Below are 14,557 nucleotides of genomic sequence, written 5' to 3'. Positions count from 1 at the left end.
GGTTGGGCCCACTAGAATAAGCTGAGTCCAACACTTCTACAGTTATGTTTCACTGGGCTCTCTGATACCGGGAGCAAGGTGGCGGGGTTTAGGGTTTTGCAAACTTCGATGGTTATGTGGGGATTTTCACAGAGCAAGCTTTGGTATCTAGTTAGTCTAGAATTCATTAGCTAATGATGTCCTTTGGCATTTATTAAAATCACCACAGCATGGGGGGACTTTAGGTTTTGCCTAAGAGTTAGCTTATCTGCTTCTTGTGCTAACAGGGCCGTTGCTACCAGGGCCCTTGGACATGGGGGCCATCCTTTGGAAAGCCCATCTAGTTGTTTTGAGAGATAGGCCACTGGCCTTGGCCAGGGCCCTATGGTCTGGGTTAAAACTCCAACTGCCATTTTTTCTCTTTCTGACACATAGAGTGTAAAGAGTTTTGTCAGGTCAGGTAGCCTCGGGGCTGGGGCCGACATGAGTTTTTCTTTTTAACTCATGAAAAGCTCGTTGCTGTTGGTTGTAATAGATGTAGTTTATCTAATCTACATTTTTGTTGACTATCATCTACCAAAATATTGACTTAAATCCTGTAACTATTTGATTTCGGGCTTTAAATCAATCTGGTATTCCTTGTGGGGCTCCAGTTGCATCTAAATAGATGTGAGAGTTGAAAGACCCATAAGGGGCTTCTCTTGCTTTACGATGTCTTTTTTTTTTTTTTCTCCTCTGGTTGATGAAATGCCAGGGTGAAAGGCCTAGCCAAATGGACTAAAGTACAAGTGCCACTCTAGTTATTCGGCAGAGTGCCCAGTAAAGGTCCACCACACATCCGCTCAGGGATGAAAAAGGGCTGACTGATTGATAAGCTCTCGAAAATTCTTAAGCTCACTGCATCCCTTCAGGTCTCCAAGGACTGCTAAGTCTCCTCCCTGCTGTGAGAGACACGAAGTGAACTTAGTTTTGGGAGACGGAAGCTGGATGGCCCTCGGGGGCTGACCCGCAGGGACTTCAGAATGTAGCAGGGAGGGCTTGGCATGACTTACTGCTCCAGGCCGTAGAATCCTGGAAAAGAGCTACCGTGCAGCCCACGCCTGGTCGACTGGGGGACCACCTTCGTGGAAGGGGGACAGTCAGCCTCTGGCCTGCCATGTGCACAAGCATAACAATTGCTTTTGTTTAACGTCAGATGGAATATCTGATCCATTTCAACCAGGCATTTTGCATCTTGGCATGCTGTCTTAATTGCCAAAGTTTGTTTTAAGTCTTAAACTTCTATGATCCTCTAGTAAAATGAATGTTTCCTTTAGCACCTATTTTTATTAGTTTTTAGACCAAAGAAAGCTAAACACCATTTTATATTTAATAATGCTTCTTGTATGATTTTTATACCAGATAAGCTAAATTTTACCTTTATATTAGTGTTATTAATGTTAAACTTAATTTTAATAAAACCTTATAGACATATTTATCCAATTTTTCATGTTTGACCATAAGGTAAGATTTTATACACTCTTTTTAACCTTTTATAATTTTTGTTAAAGAGCAGGTTGATGCTTTAAGAAAAACCTGTTGCATTTTTACTTTAATGTCCAGTTCACAAAAAAACTGGATGATACCTTTTTAACTTTAGTTAATATGTTTACACACAGAATTTTCTTTACAATTTACGTTTTAAAACTTGCTTAAACTCTTAAAACAATAATTTTTTAACCTTTTAATGTAGATAAAAATCCATATTTTTATGCCCCTTTATAATTTTTTTTACCAAAGGTATATTTTACTTTTCTTGTACACCTTGCACATAAACTGTTTTTTTTTAATAGTACTCAGGGGCCAGGCACGGTGGCTCACGCCTGTAATCCCAGCACTATGGGGGGCCGAGGTGGGCGGATCATGAGGTCAGGAGATCGAGACCATCCTGGCTAACACGGTGAAACCCCGTCTCTACTTAAAATACAAAAAATTAGCCGGGCGTGGTGGCAGGCGCCTGTAGTCCCAGCCACTTGGGAGGCTGAGGCAGGAGAATGGCGTGAACCCAGGAGGCAGACCTTGCAGTGAGCAGAGATTGCGCCACTGAACTCCAGCCTGGGTGACAGAGCAAGACTCCATCTCAAAAAAAAAAAAAAAAAAAAAAAAATAGTACTCAGGAGACCTTATTACTTTTAAATTATACAACATTTTTTGCATAAATTTTTATAACATTTTTTCTTTTACAACTTTCGCCGACAATTCTTCAACATGTCTCAACTTTCTGCCTTATTACAAACTTTTTTTTTTTTTTTAACAACCAGTTAATTTATTTCAGGACAAGAATTTACCGCGTAACACTCTTTTTACATAAATTCCGCCTCCCCCTTTTTTTTTTCTTTTTTAAAGCAAACTTTTTTTATGTCTTTGGACTAGACTGTCTGAGGCCACAAGATTAGAAGTTACCATTAACATGTTACACTGTTAACTTTTAGCAAACTTCACTTTTGTTGAAAACCTTGTAAGTTTGGGATTTCAATTATCTTTTGCTATTAATAAGACCCTGTTTAGTCTAAATTAACTTAGAATTGGTATAGATGGCCTCTTTTTCTCTCTGCTGGTCTTTCCTTGCCTCTGCCAGCCACTTATGGTGCTGTTCTCTTAACTACTGTGGGGGGGAAAGGGGGTCTAAAACCCACTGTAACTGTCTATGTACGGAAACTGGTCTGGGTGCCTTGGCTTACAGGTTACCTTGTGTCATACCTTTGAAATAAGGGACCTGTCCAGGCTTCTTTCTGATGGCCAACCTACCTCTAATGCTGACAAGTCTATTTCACACAAAGTTCTAATTTTTCCTGGTGACACAGTAACACCATAATCTCCCTTAAATTCTTGCTTGAAAAATTGTTTTTAACATAGTTCCTAGTGGGGTGGGCTTATTTGTGCCTGACCCACGCTTCTTCGAGACAAAACATCACGCTCACACCACACGCACACCACAAAACAAAAAACAGGTAAAAAGGGCACACACACACTTTTGCAGTTTACACCAAACCAAAATCAAAATCAAAATGAGAGTATCCAGAAATCCAAGCCAGGTCAAAACCAAAACCAAAGTATCACGCAATCTACTTCAAGTCAAAACCAGAACAAAGGTGCCAATGCAGGCACGCCATGGGTGATCAGGCCACGCATCTACTCAGGTGGAGTGGGGCAAGTTCCAAAGACTAGTCTTACCAAGTTTCAGATGTCCGGACTCCAAGTGCCAGTTCCTTCCCGGTGTTCAGCCACTGTGTTAATCCTCCGCGGGGGCCCGTTATGTGCTGCTCTGGCGAGGTGTTCCATCGGGGCAATTTCCTACCCAGGAGCGCTCTTTGGATCGCGTCACTCAGGCTGGCTGGAGTGCCCCGCAGGGATGCTCCACAGGGCAGGCCTAAGCTGCCTAAGGGGCTGCCTCAGTCGTCTGTCAGGTACCTCGTTTCCCAGTCAGGGAACCAAGAAATGTAGCAGGACGTGCCGCAGGCAAAACCTCTCAAGACATCGAGTTGTAGAAGGAAGGGCTTTATTCAGCTGGGAGCATCGGCAAGCTACTGCCTTAAAATCCAAGCTCCCCGAGTGCACAATTTCTGTCCCTTTTAAGGGCTCACAACACTAAAGATTTCACATGAAAGGGTCGTGATTGATTCGAGCAAGCAGGCGGTACATGACAGGGGCTGCATGCACCGGTGGTCAGAGAGCAACAGAAGACGGCAGGGTGTTTCACAGTGTTCTTCTATACAGTGTCTGGAATCTATGAATAACATCAGTTTCTAAGTTATGAATTGATTTTTAACCGCTGGGTTTAGGCCAGGCAGGCCCAGGCCTGGTTTCGGGCCTGGCACCGGGCTGCCTGTCCTTGGTTTTACTTCCTTGTTATTTTTTCTTAAAACAGGTACTGAGTATAAAACAATATGAGAAGGTCTCTCTCTTCCCTCATTACCACAACTCATTCTTTGCTGGGGTACGGAGAAGGCTGGAGCTGCAGGGTCGGTGGGCCCTCCTGGGAGCTGGGGGCCATCCCTGGTCCAGCCAAGGCCTGTGACTTCGGCTCAAGCCACATCTCCTGCTTTCTCCAACCCCCTCCTCCGGAAGCCTCTCCCCTGATGTCCCCTCCAGGCAGGCAGCCTCAGCCAGAGAGCCTGGAAATCGCTGGGGCGGTGGAGCCTGGAGCCTGCTGTCTGGCTCAGCCGTGGACTCTGTGCCCTCACACTCCTTCTGCCCCCCTCCACGTTCAGGCAGCGCCTGGGGCAGGTCCCCCTCAGGCATCTGGGCCACCTCGGCCCACTGTGTCCGCAGGGTGGGGCTGGCCCCTCGGCTCAGCAGAAGCCCCACGGTAGGGCCATGACCTCGCTCTGCAGCCAGGTGTAGGGGGGTCTTTCGGAGCCAGCCGATAGCATCCACCTGGGCACCCCTGTCCAGGAGACAGCCGGCAACCTCCACGTGGCCTTCCCGAGAGGCATGGTGCAGGGGTGTGAGGCCCAGGGTGTCCTGCGCATCCACCTTGGCCCCCTGGGTGACCAGCAGCTGGACGGTGGGCAGGTGTCCCCGGGCAGCAGCCCTGTGCAGAGCAGAGCGGCCATGCCTGTCCCTGATGCCTGGGTCTGCCCCGTGGCCCAGCAGCACCTCAATGTCCTAGAAGAGGAGAGAAGAGCAGGGGCCGGCCTCAGCCCGGCAGGCGAGGGGCAGAGCCACCAGGCGTTTGCCCAGCCCAGGCCTCTTCCGTCCCTGCAGTGGCCTGACTCTCCTGACACCACTTCCTCATGTTGTAAGTGAGGCCGAACCCAAGGCTGGCCTGCTTGGAAACGTCCACTTTTCCCCCTAAGGGTCCTTAGGGCAAATCCAAGGATCTGCAGCCAACACTCTGCCCGCTGCCCGGGAACGCGGGACTCAGGCACAGGCCCGGCGCTGGTGGAGAGTCTGTTGCTGCCACCAGCATGAAGCCGAGCCCCGGGCCTCGGGTCCGCCCTGGTCTCCACGGGACGGGGCTACACCGGAGGGGCACAGCCGGGGTCGCGCTCAGGGCCTTCGTGCCCGGACACCGTCCCCCAGCCCGACTCCAGCTGCCCCGGGGGCACGTCTCTGGGGCTTCTGGCCCCGCGCTCCCTCCCATCACTGCCGGGCGGAGGGCGGGACGTACCTGGGAGCGGCCTAGGGCGGCCGCCAGACCCAGCGCTGTGGCCCCCGTGCCATCCCGGGCGTCCACCCGCGCCCCGCGCGCCAGGAGGAAGCGCAGCGCCGCCCCGCGCCCCGCAGCGGCAGCCACGAGCAGGGCACCGTCCAGGCCCGCGCCGCTGGCCGCCAGCAGCTCCAGCACCGCCAGCCGCCCGCCCGCGGCCGCCCAGTGCGCCGCCGTCCAGCCGCGCGCGTCCTCCGCCTCCGCCGGTCTCGGGCCCGGAGCCTCCAGCAGGCGCGCGACCAGCAGCGTGTGGCCCAGCGCAGCGGCCCAGTGCAGCGGCGTGAGGCCCGTCCCGGAGCGCGCTGCCGCCGAGGCCCCGCGCTGCAGCAGCAGCTCGGCCACCCGCGAGTGCCCGTGCCAGGCGGCCTCGTGCAGCGCGGTGCGCCCCGCCCGGTCCACCGCGCCCACCGGGGCCCCTCGCTGCAGCAGGAGACGTACCAGGGGCGCGTGGCCCCGCAGCACGGCCAGGTGGAGCGGGGTCCGGCCTGCGTGGTCCCTGAGGAGGGGGCAAGGGCGTCGGCGCGGGGGTGGACCACTGACCAGAACCCCGCCCTGCCCCACCCCGTCCTGCCGCCCACCCAGCGCTGGGACCCCGTCCTACCCCATCCATAGAAGGGACTCCTCCACCCACCCAGTGCTGGGACCCCCATCCTGCCCCACCCAGAGAATGGACCCCTTCACCCCCCAGCCCAGGTGCACCTCTCCTCCACGCTGGCCCCTTGCCGCAGCAGCTGCATCACCAGGCCTGCAGGGCCCCTCCACACGGCCTGGAGCAGGTGCCCCCAGCCCTGGAAGACACTAGGCCCCTCTGTCCTGGTTCCCAGGGCTTCTTCAGAGTCCAGCTCCATCCACCGCAGCTCCTGTTCCTCCTCCTCTTCTCTGGGCTCAGGCCTCTGGGAGTCCATCTGGGGGAGCAGGGCTCCTACATCTACTGTGGAGGCCTCTGGCCTGCCCCCAGCCCAGTGTCCCAGGCCAACCTGGAGCCCCCCATTCCAGTTACCACTTAGCCTTCAGAGGGGCTTGGCTCCATTACCCAAGGGAGCTGGCTCAGGAGCTTTCTGCTCTGGCTGGGGGTCCTCTGCAGACGGGTTCTGGCCGAGGCTAAGCCTGGTGACCCTCTTCACAGAATCCCTTCTGCAGGCTTTGGGGTGGAGCATCTGCTGCTGAAAAGCTGAAAGGTGGCAGCTTCAGCCTTGCAGGGGGTGGGAGAACACAGCTGGTCTCCTGGGCCAGGCTAAGGCCACCTGACGCTGTTTACTCAGCCACTTAGGAAGGCCCTGCCTTCGGGCACAGCCCCTGTCCAACATACTCCCTCCCCTGCTGGCTGCCAGGGCCCCAGCTCGGCTGCCCTCCTGGGGAATAAAGGCCAGGGCGGTTGGGGAGGACAAGCAGGAACATGCTTGTGGACAAAAGTTGTTCAGATGCCACCTCCCCCAGGAAGCACAGCCTTGGATGTGCCCCGATGTGCCCCTGGAAGACCTCACAGGCCTCTCCAGGGGGCCCACCGTCAGGCAGCCCCCTCACCCACTTCTGTCCATGCTAAGCCCACCCAGGGGTGGGTGCCCGCCCCTCCTCCCGATTCCAGGCTGGGGAGGAGAGCAGGGCGAGGTTCTGGCCTTCCTTTCTGTAAATGCTGGACAGGACAAAAGATTCACCAAGGACTCCAGGCAGGTGGCCTGGAGAAGAGGGTGGCGCTGGCATGGTAGGGACGAAAACCCTTTGGGGACCGGCTGGGGCAAGTCTGGAGCCAGGGAAGGGACAGATGCCTGGGCAGGTGGGGGCATGGGTCGGGGGGCGGGGGGGAGTGTGGGGAGAATCCCTGCTAGGGTGTGTCTGCATCTGGAAAAGCAGCTCTGCCCCAGCAAGGCCTGGGGCAGCGGGATCCTGAGGGCCTGGGGCAGGGTGGGTGGGGCTGGTGCTGAGGGCATCTTCCTGTCTCCCAGTACCTGGCGCCAGGCAGGAGAAGGGAGCCTGGCTTTCTGGGGTGGCTGCAGCAGCCCGGCCCCTCCAGCGGCTGCACGGGAAAGGTGATGGGGGCTGCCCATTCCCACCCCAGCCTCCTTCAGCCTCCCAGGTCCCCAAGGACAGGGTCTCCTGAGGGCCCTGGCCTGGCCTCCCCCACTCCCTAGAGGACTGCCTCTCCAAGGGCCCAAAGGGTCTCCAGGCAAGGGACCAGGGGCCCCATCCCACCGCACCCCAAGCCACACAGACCCTGCCCCGCAAACCTCATCAGGCTACTCCATCCGTCACCTTCCCAGATCCTGACCACAGATGGATCTGAGGCAACGTGCGACTCTAACCCTGTTTTAGTTTGTTCTTAGCATGTATCACTACAGGAAAGTATCTATGTGTTCATTTAAATGTCTGCCTTCCTCTTCTAGAAGGAAAGCTCTGTAAGGCTGATCAGGAAAGAAGCGAGGAGCTCTGGGGGCCGGGTGGAAAGTCCTGTACTCATCAGGGCCAGGGAGCCACAGAAACTACCTCACGCCAGCTTCCCAGAGGTACAGAGGCTAGAATGGACCTCCAGGAGGCCCCTCCCAAGACTCCCGCCTCCCGGGTTCCACCGTAGTGGGGGCAGCCACAGCTGCCTCTGCAATGCTTGTAGGACCCACACACAGTGGGGTACGGAGGGGCAGAGGCCGAAGCCCCTTTGCCATGAATCCAAAGAACCTGGAGTGGTTCTGCAGAGACATTCGAACCAGAGCGACTCCATCTTGAACAGGGGCTGAGTAAAACGAGGCCGAGACCGGCTGGGCCGCATTCCCTGGAGGTCAGGCATTCTTAGTCACAAGATGAGATCAGCACAAGATACAGCTCACAAAGACCCCGCTGATAAAACAGGATGCTGTGAAGAAGCCGGCCCCAAACCACCAAAACCAAGACAGCCAGTCCTCACTCCACATTATGTGCTGATTATAATACATTAGCATGAGACATGCCCACCAGCACCAGGACCGTTTACAGTTGCCATGGCAACGCTGGGAAGTTACCCTAGATGGTCTAAAAGGGGGAGAACCCTCACTTCTGGGAATTCCCTGCCCCTTTCCCGGAAAAGTCCGGAATAATCCACACCATGCTTAGTACATATCAAGAAACAACAATAAGTGTTCTCGGTGGAGCAGCCCAGGCCGCTGCTCAGCCTATGGGGCAGCCCTTCTCTTATTCCTTTACTTTCCTATTAAACTCGCTTTCACTTTACTCAGTGGACTCCCCCGAATTCTTCCTTGCGTGGGGTCCAAGAACCCTCTCTTGGGGTCTGGATCGGGACCTCCTTTTCCGGTGACAGTCCCTGGGACTTAGTAGCAGTTCAGCAGTGTTCGTTGAATAAATAAGCGAGGGACCTGGTTGGGGGGCACTTAGAAAGCAGAGGTTTTGCAACTTTTTAAAACTTTTTATTTGTATTTTTGAGATGGAGTCTCACTCTGTCACTCAGGCTGGAGTGCAGTGGCGTGATCTCAGCTCACTTGGAACCATCTGCCAGGTTCAAGTGATTCTCCTGCCTCAGCCTCCCAAGTAGCTGGGATTACAGGCACCCACCACCATGCCTGGCTAATTTTTGTATTTTTAGTAAAGACAGGGTTTCACCATGTTGGCCAGGCTGGTTTCCTGACCTCAAGTGATCCACCTTCCACAGGTTCCCAAAATGCTGGGATTACAGGCGCCCACCACCATGCCTGGCTAATTTTTTTTTTTTTTTTTGGAGATGGATTCTCGCTCCGTCGCCCAGGCTGGAGTGCAATGGTTTGATCTCGGCTCACTGCAACCTCCTCCTCCCTGGTTCAAACAATTCTCCTGTCTCAGCTTCCCGAGTAGCAGGTACTACAGGCACGTGCCTACAGGCCCGGCTAAGTTTTATATATATATATTTTTAAGACACGAGGTTTCACCATACTGGTCAGGCTGGCCTTGAACTCCTGACCTCAGGTCATACACCCGCCTCAGCCTCCCAAAGTGCGGGATTACAGGCATGAGACACCGCGCCCGGCCTGATTTTTGTATTTTTAGCAGAAATGGGGTTTCACCAAATTGGCCAGGCTGGTCTCAAACTCCTGACCTCAAGTGATCCACCTGCCTCAACCTCCCAAAATGCTGGGATTACAGGTGTGAGCCACCGTGCCCGGCGCTGTAGGGACACTGCAGGGAGGCCTCTGCTGCCCTGCTAGACGTCACGCGCCACATGGTACCACTCTCCTTCCTGTTCACACGTCTGAAGGAAGTAGGTGAGCTGGAGAGGCCTGGAACGTGTTGGAAGGGATGGAGCCCACTAGAAGGCCTCACAGGGAATGGCTCAGCTCACAGACACCTACTACTGTCAATTAATTATGAACATGGAGCTGGAGGCTGGGTGCAGTGGCTCATGTCTGTAATCCCAGCACTTTGGGAGGCTGAGGCGGGCAGATCACCTGAGGTTAAGAGTTTGAGACCATCCTGGCTAACACGGTGAAAACCCACCTCCACTAAAAATACAAAAATTAGCTGGGCGTGGTGGCATGCACCTGTAATCCCAGCTACTCTACAGGCTGAGGCAGGAGGATCGCCTGAACCTGGAAAGTGGAGGTTGCAGTGAGCCGAGATCATGCCATTGCACTCCAGCCTGGGCAACAAGAGCAAAAAATTCCTCCTCAAAAAAAAAAAAAGAAAACAAAACAAAACAAAACAAAACAAAATGGAGCTGGAACTGCTGATGTGCAATAAAGCCCTGGGAGACGGACAGACATCAGGGACTGTGCTGGGCACGGGGGCTGATGCCTGTCACCCCAGCACTGTGGGAGGCCCAGGCAGGCAGATCACTTGAGGCCAGGAGTTCCAGACCAGCCTGGGAAACGTGACAAGATCCCATCTCCCCAAAAATATCAAAATTAGCCAGGCACGGTGGTAGGTGCCTGTAGTCCCAGCTATTTAGGAGGCTGAAGTGGGAGGACTGATTGAGTCCAGGAGGTTAAGGCTGCAGTAAGCCGTGATTGAACCACTGTACTGCAGCCTGGGTGACAGAGTGAGACCCTGTCTCAAAAAAAAGTCAGAGTCGGGAGTAACGTTCGGAGAAACTGCTTGGGGTTTTGGATGGGAAAAGTTTTGCCCCTGACTAGAAATGATGGGCCAGGCGCGGTGGCTCACGCCTGCAATCCCAGCACTTTGGGAGGCCGAGGTGGGCGGATCACAAGGTCAAGAGATCGAGACCATCCTGGCTAACACAGGAGGGGTTTAAGTAGAAACCCCGTCTCTACTTAAAAAATACAGAAATTTGCTGGTCGTGGTGGTGAGTGCCTGTAGTCCCAGCTACTAGGGAAGCTGAGGCAGGAGAATCACTTGAACCAGGTATGCAGCGGTTGCAGTGAGCTGAGATCGTGCCACTGCACTCCAGCCATGGTGACAAAGTGAGACTGTCTCCAAAAAAAAAAAAAAAAAAAAAGATGGAACACAGGTTCTTGTCCCGGAAAATCTGCCTTTCCTCTGCTCGGGATGGCTGGGTTCAGACGCGAGGGTGCCTGTGGTCCCTGGCAGCCTGCTGAGTGCCCGCCCAGCCTGCTGAGTGCCTGCCGTGTAAGGGCCCCACACCCTGCGGCTCACGTGCGTCCCAGGTGCCCTCTTATCCACTCTGAGACGCAGGCGGAGGACACCGACAAGGTGTTCAGATGAGGGAGCAGCGGGGCTGGGGCTGGGACAGGGGGTGGGGTGCTGGCCTCCAGGTGGCGGCTACTGATGGGGCAGCTGTCAGAATCAAGCCCGTTGAAATGAGGTCTTTGTGTGGGGGAGCTGCAGCCCCGCCCGGGACAGGGAGGGAGGCGGCCCTGGTGGGAAGGGCCCTGCAAGGCCTGCCCAGAGCACCAGGAGCTGGCTGGGGCTGGAGACTGGTGCTGCTGGAGCTGCAGCTGCCTGGCAGAGGGGAAACTGAGGTGGGGGTGTGGCTCTGGGACAGACATCAGAGCAGGACCTCCCTAGCCAGGGTCCACGGTCTGGCTGGGGGATGTGGACTGGCTGCAACATGGGGCGGGGTTAAAGGTCTTCTAGGGCGGCCCTGGGGAGCACCACTCTGCACTGAGCACCGCCCGGGCCGAAGGCCTGCAGTGGCAGGAGCATGAGTGAGCAGGGGAGGGAGACAGACGAGGAGGAGGGAGGTGGTGCTTCCGACACAGCGCCCATGCTGCCCTGGGGACCTCCCGACCACCAGGCCTCAGCCCTGACGTGCCCAGGGTGGTCGGGGCCCCTGCTGCTGCCCGGCCGGCTGCTGGCCGGGCTCCTGCTGCACCTCCTGCTGCCGGCCGCAGCTTTCCTGCTGGTGCTCCTGCCCGCGGCGGCCGTCGTCTACCTGGGATTCCTGTGCCACTCAAGGGTGAGCCTGTGCCCCGTGGGCGGGGGACTAGCTGGGGTCCTGGGGAGTGGGCGTGCCCTGGGGCTGAAGGCACTGTGCCCCCTTCCAGAATTGCCCCTTGTCCTCAGAGACACGTGTGCCCCTCCCTGGCAGCCCCTTCTCCCAAGCACCCCCACCAGCCACAGCCAAAGAAGGGCTTTTGTTTTTCACCCAAGGGACAGCTCTGTCCCCTCCCTGAGGCCTCCCAGCCTTGTACCAGGGGCCACCAGGGCCTGGACAGCTGGGTGGGGGTGGGGAGAGAACGGGGCTCCAGGAAAAGAAGATGAAAATGTTGTTCAAGTTTCACTAACCCACAGCCCCCAGCCCCTCCCCAAACACACAAGGCCCCTCCCAGGCCCTCCTGCCAGCGCCGGGCTTCCCCACCTTCAGAGTGGGCTGTGGCCTGTTCTGGGGCCCCGGGTTTAGGCAGATGGCCCTGGGCCCCTTTCTGCTGGCATGGGGGCTGGCGCCAGCTGGTGATAGGAGGGCGCAGGAGGGCAGAAGCGGCAGTGGGCGCTTTTTCTGAGCCTCCCCTCAAGGGACCTTGCTCAGCCCTTTACCTGCTGCATCCGGGATCTCCTGTTCACTCCTCAGCACTGCCTGGCCCACAGCGGCCCGCCCCCTCCCCTCTCCCTGCCCTGCCTCTCCGTCGCCCAGGCCCTAATCCTTCATCCCTCCATCTCCCCCCTCCCTCTTCCCGCCCTGCTCAGCCCGCCACGGCCCCTCTATCGCCCCGCCCCTGCTCTTTCATCTTCTCTATCGCCCACTCGTCTCTCCCGCCCGGCACCCCTCCATCTCCCTTTGCCGCGGCCCTGCATCCTTTCTTCCACCCCGCTCTCTCTCCCCTCCCCTCTCCACCCTGCTCCCGCCCATCCATCCCTCACCGTCCGGCCCTCACCGCCCCTTCATCACCCTGACCCACCCACCCCCTCTCCTCCGCGCCTCCCCTTCCCCTCCATCACCCTGCCCTGCTCCCTCCTCCCTCCCCTCCATCACCCTGCCCTGCTCCCTCCTCCCTCCCCTCCCCTCCATCATCCCGCCCCGCCCCCTCTCCTTCTCCCCTCCATCATCCCGCCGCTCCCCTCTCCACCCCTCCCCTTCCCCTCCATCACCCGGCCCTGCCCCCCTTCTCTCTCCCTCCCCTCCATCACCCTGCCCTGCTCCCCTCCCCCTCCCCTCCATCACCCTGCCCTGCTCCCCTCTTGTCTCCCTTCCCTCCATCATCCCGCCCGCTCCCCTCTCCACCCCCTTCCCCTCCATCACCCTGCCCCGCTCCCTCCCCTCCCCCTCCTTGCCCTGCTCCCCTCTTCTCCCCCTCCCCTCCATCATCCCGCCCCGCCCCCTCTCCTTCTCCCCTCCATCATCCCGCCGCTCCCCTCTCCACCCCTCCCCTTCCCCTCCATCACCCGGCCCTGCCCCCCTCCTCTCTCCCTCCCCTCCATCACCCTGCCCTGCTCCCCTCCCCCTCCCCTCCATCACCCTGCCCTGCTCCCCTCTTGTCTCCCTTCCTCCATCATCCCACCCGCTCCCCTCTCCACCCCCTTCCCCTCCATCACCCTGCCCCGCTCCCTCCCCTCCCCCTCCTTGCCCTGCTCCCCTCTTCTCCCCCTCCCCTCCATCATCCCGCCGCTCCCCTCTCCACCCCTCCCCCTCCCCTCCCCCCGCCCCTCCCCTCCCCTGCCCAGCTCCCCTCTTCTCCCCTCCCCTCCATCATCCCGCCCCGCCCCCCACTGACGGCCCGCCCGGCCCCCAGGTCCACCCCGCTCCCGGTCCCCGGTGCCGCGCGCTGTTCTCGGACCACGGCTCCGCGGCGCTCATCGTGTTCGGGCTTCTCTCGCTGCCGCCGCTGCTGGTACTCGCCTCGGCCGTCCGCACCCGCCTGGCCCGGCGCCTCCGCCCGCTGCTGCCTCCGCCCGCTGGGACCCCCGGACCCCGCCGCCCCCCGGGGCGCCCCGACGGGGACGAGCAACTCTGCGCCTGGGTGTGACCCGGCGGCGGCTGCGAAACCCCGGGAGGCCTCCGAGCTCCCGCGCGACCCCATTGCGTGGCCCCGCCTGGAAAACTGAGGGTCGCCCTCCGCTGCCCCTTCCTGGCTGGGGGCGCAGCGCTCCCGGCTTCCGACCCCGGCTTCCCCCGCCCGCAGCCCCGCCCCCGCCACGGAGGGCAGGGGAGGGGAGGGGAGGGGAGGGGAGGGGAGGGGAAGAGAGGGGAGGGGAGGGGACGGCAGGGCAGGGCAAAGCCCGGCAGGCGGCCCTCAGAGGAGGGGCGCAGGCCCCAGCCCCAAGGCATCCCGCACCTGCCCAGGTCCCGGCCTCCAGCGTCCAGAGCTCTGGGGCTCCCAGAAGACGCCCACGCTCGGCCAAGCCCAGGGTTCCAGAAGCCCAGGGGTGGCGGCAGCAGGGCTCAGCCTATGGCCAGGCTCGCATTCAGACATGTGCCAGCCTCGGTCGGCTCTCTCTGGATGACACTAAGATCTCCTCACTGACTTTGGTGTTCCTCGGTCTCACCAGCTCGTCCTAGCTGTGCCGAGCTCACACCCACCCTGTTTGGTGTAAGCCACAGGTCCACAACGTTCATCAGCTCCAGAAATCCCTCAACAATTATGTCCAGTTTCACCACGAATTCCTTCTCCATATCCTCACCCTTTTCTTTTACCCCCTCATCAAATTACTCTCTTCCGTCTAATCTGATTAACTCATTCATTTTATCTTAAATTATTATGTTAACATATGCAGGCCAGGCACGGTGGCTCACGTCTGTAATACCAGCACTTTGGGAGGCCGAGGCGGGTGGATCACCTGAGGCCAGGAGTTCGAGACAAGCCTAGCCAATATGGCAAAACCCCGTCTCTACTAAAAACACAAAAATTAGGCTGGGCGCGGTGGCTCACGCCTGTAATCCCAGCACTTTGGGAGGCCGAGGCAGGCAGATCACCAGGTCAGGAGATCCAGATCATCCTGGCTAACACGGTGAAACCCTGTCTCTACTAAAAAATATAAAAATTAGCTGGGCTTGGTGTCGGGCGCCTGTAGTACCAG

The 14,557-nt window shown here is 57.6% G+C and overlaps 2 protein-coding genes across 4 annotated transcripts; one reads left to right on the top strand and one right to left on the bottom strand.

Annotated features, from left to right (window-relative positions):
* Window positions 1-3,497: 3,497 nt before the first annotated feature.
* On the bottom strand, window positions 3,498-8,462 carry ANKRD65 (ankyrin repeat domain 65). 3 transcript variants are annotated; one of them, XM_054445202.2, is made up of 3 exons: window positions 5,870-8,462; window positions 5,132-5,666; window positions 3,498-4,626 (listed from the first exon to the last, which is right to left on the bottom strand). In XM_054445202.2, the coding sequence occupies exons 1-3, from the start codon at window positions 6,073-6,075 to the stop codon at window positions 3,931-3,933; spliced, it is 1,437 nt and encodes a 478-aa protein (XP_054301177.1). In that variant the 5' UTR covers window positions 6,076-8,462; the 3' UTR covers window positions 3,498-3,930. The 3 variants fall into 3 exon arrangements, with proteins under 3 accessions (XP_054301177.1, XP_054301167.1, XP_054301159.1); XM_054445192.2 differs by lacking the exon at window positions 5,132-5,666 and having other exon boundaries at window positions 5,870-6,075; window positions 6,204-6,471; XM_054445184.2 differs by lacking the exon at window positions 5,132-5,666 and having other exon boundaries at window positions 4,175-4,626; window positions 5,870-6,075; window positions 6,171-8,461.
* Window positions 8,463-11,246: 2,784 nt separating this feature from the next.
* Window positions 11,247-13,663, top strand: TMEM88B (transmembrane protein 88B). The gene is made up of 2 exons (XM_054438322.1): window positions 11,247-11,501; window positions 13,273-13,663. The coding sequence occupies exons 1-2, from the start codon at window positions 11,247-11,249 to the stop codon at window positions 13,504-13,506; spliced, it is 489 nt and encodes a 162-aa protein (XP_054294297.1). The 3' UTR covers window positions 13,507-13,663.
* The last annotated feature ends 894 nt before the right edge of the window (window positions 13,664-14,557 follow it).

The sequence above is a fragment of the Pongo pygmaeus genome, chromosome 1 (assembly GCF_028885625.2).
Source record: "Pongo pygmaeus isolate AG05252 chromosome 1, NHGRI_mPonPyg2-v2.0_pri, whole genome shotgun sequence".
Taxonomy (NCBI): Eukaryota; Metazoa; Chordata; class Mammalia; order Primates; family Hominidae; genus Pongo; species Pongo pygmaeus.
The sequence above is the reverse complement of the archived record's forward strand: the minus strand, read 5'-3'. Positions and strand labels throughout refer to the sequence as shown.

Bases quoted from the DNA above. Each gene is read 5' to 3' on its own strand.
- ANKRD65 (XM_054445202.2), bottom strand. From the start codon at position 6,075: ATGGACTCCCAGAGGCCTGAGCCCAGAGAAGAGGAGGAGGAACAGGAG. The intron at 5,667-5,869 runs GTGCACCTGGGC...CCCCCTCCTCAG, and splicing joins GGGGCCAGCGTGGAGGAGAG to GGACCACGCAGGCCGGACCC. The intron at 4,627-5,131 runs GTACGTCCCGCC...CTCCTCTTCTAG, and splicing joins CCGCCCTAGGCCGCTCCCAG to GACATTGAGGTGCTGCTGGG.
- TMEM88B (XM_054438322.1), top strand. From the start codon at position 11,247: ATGAGTGAGCAGGGGAGGGAGACAGACGAGGAGGAGGGAGGTGGTGCT. The intron at 11,502-13,272 runs GTGAGCCTGTGC...CCCGGCCCCCAG, and splicing joins GATTCCTGTGCCACTCAAGG to GTCCACCCCGCTCCCGGTCC.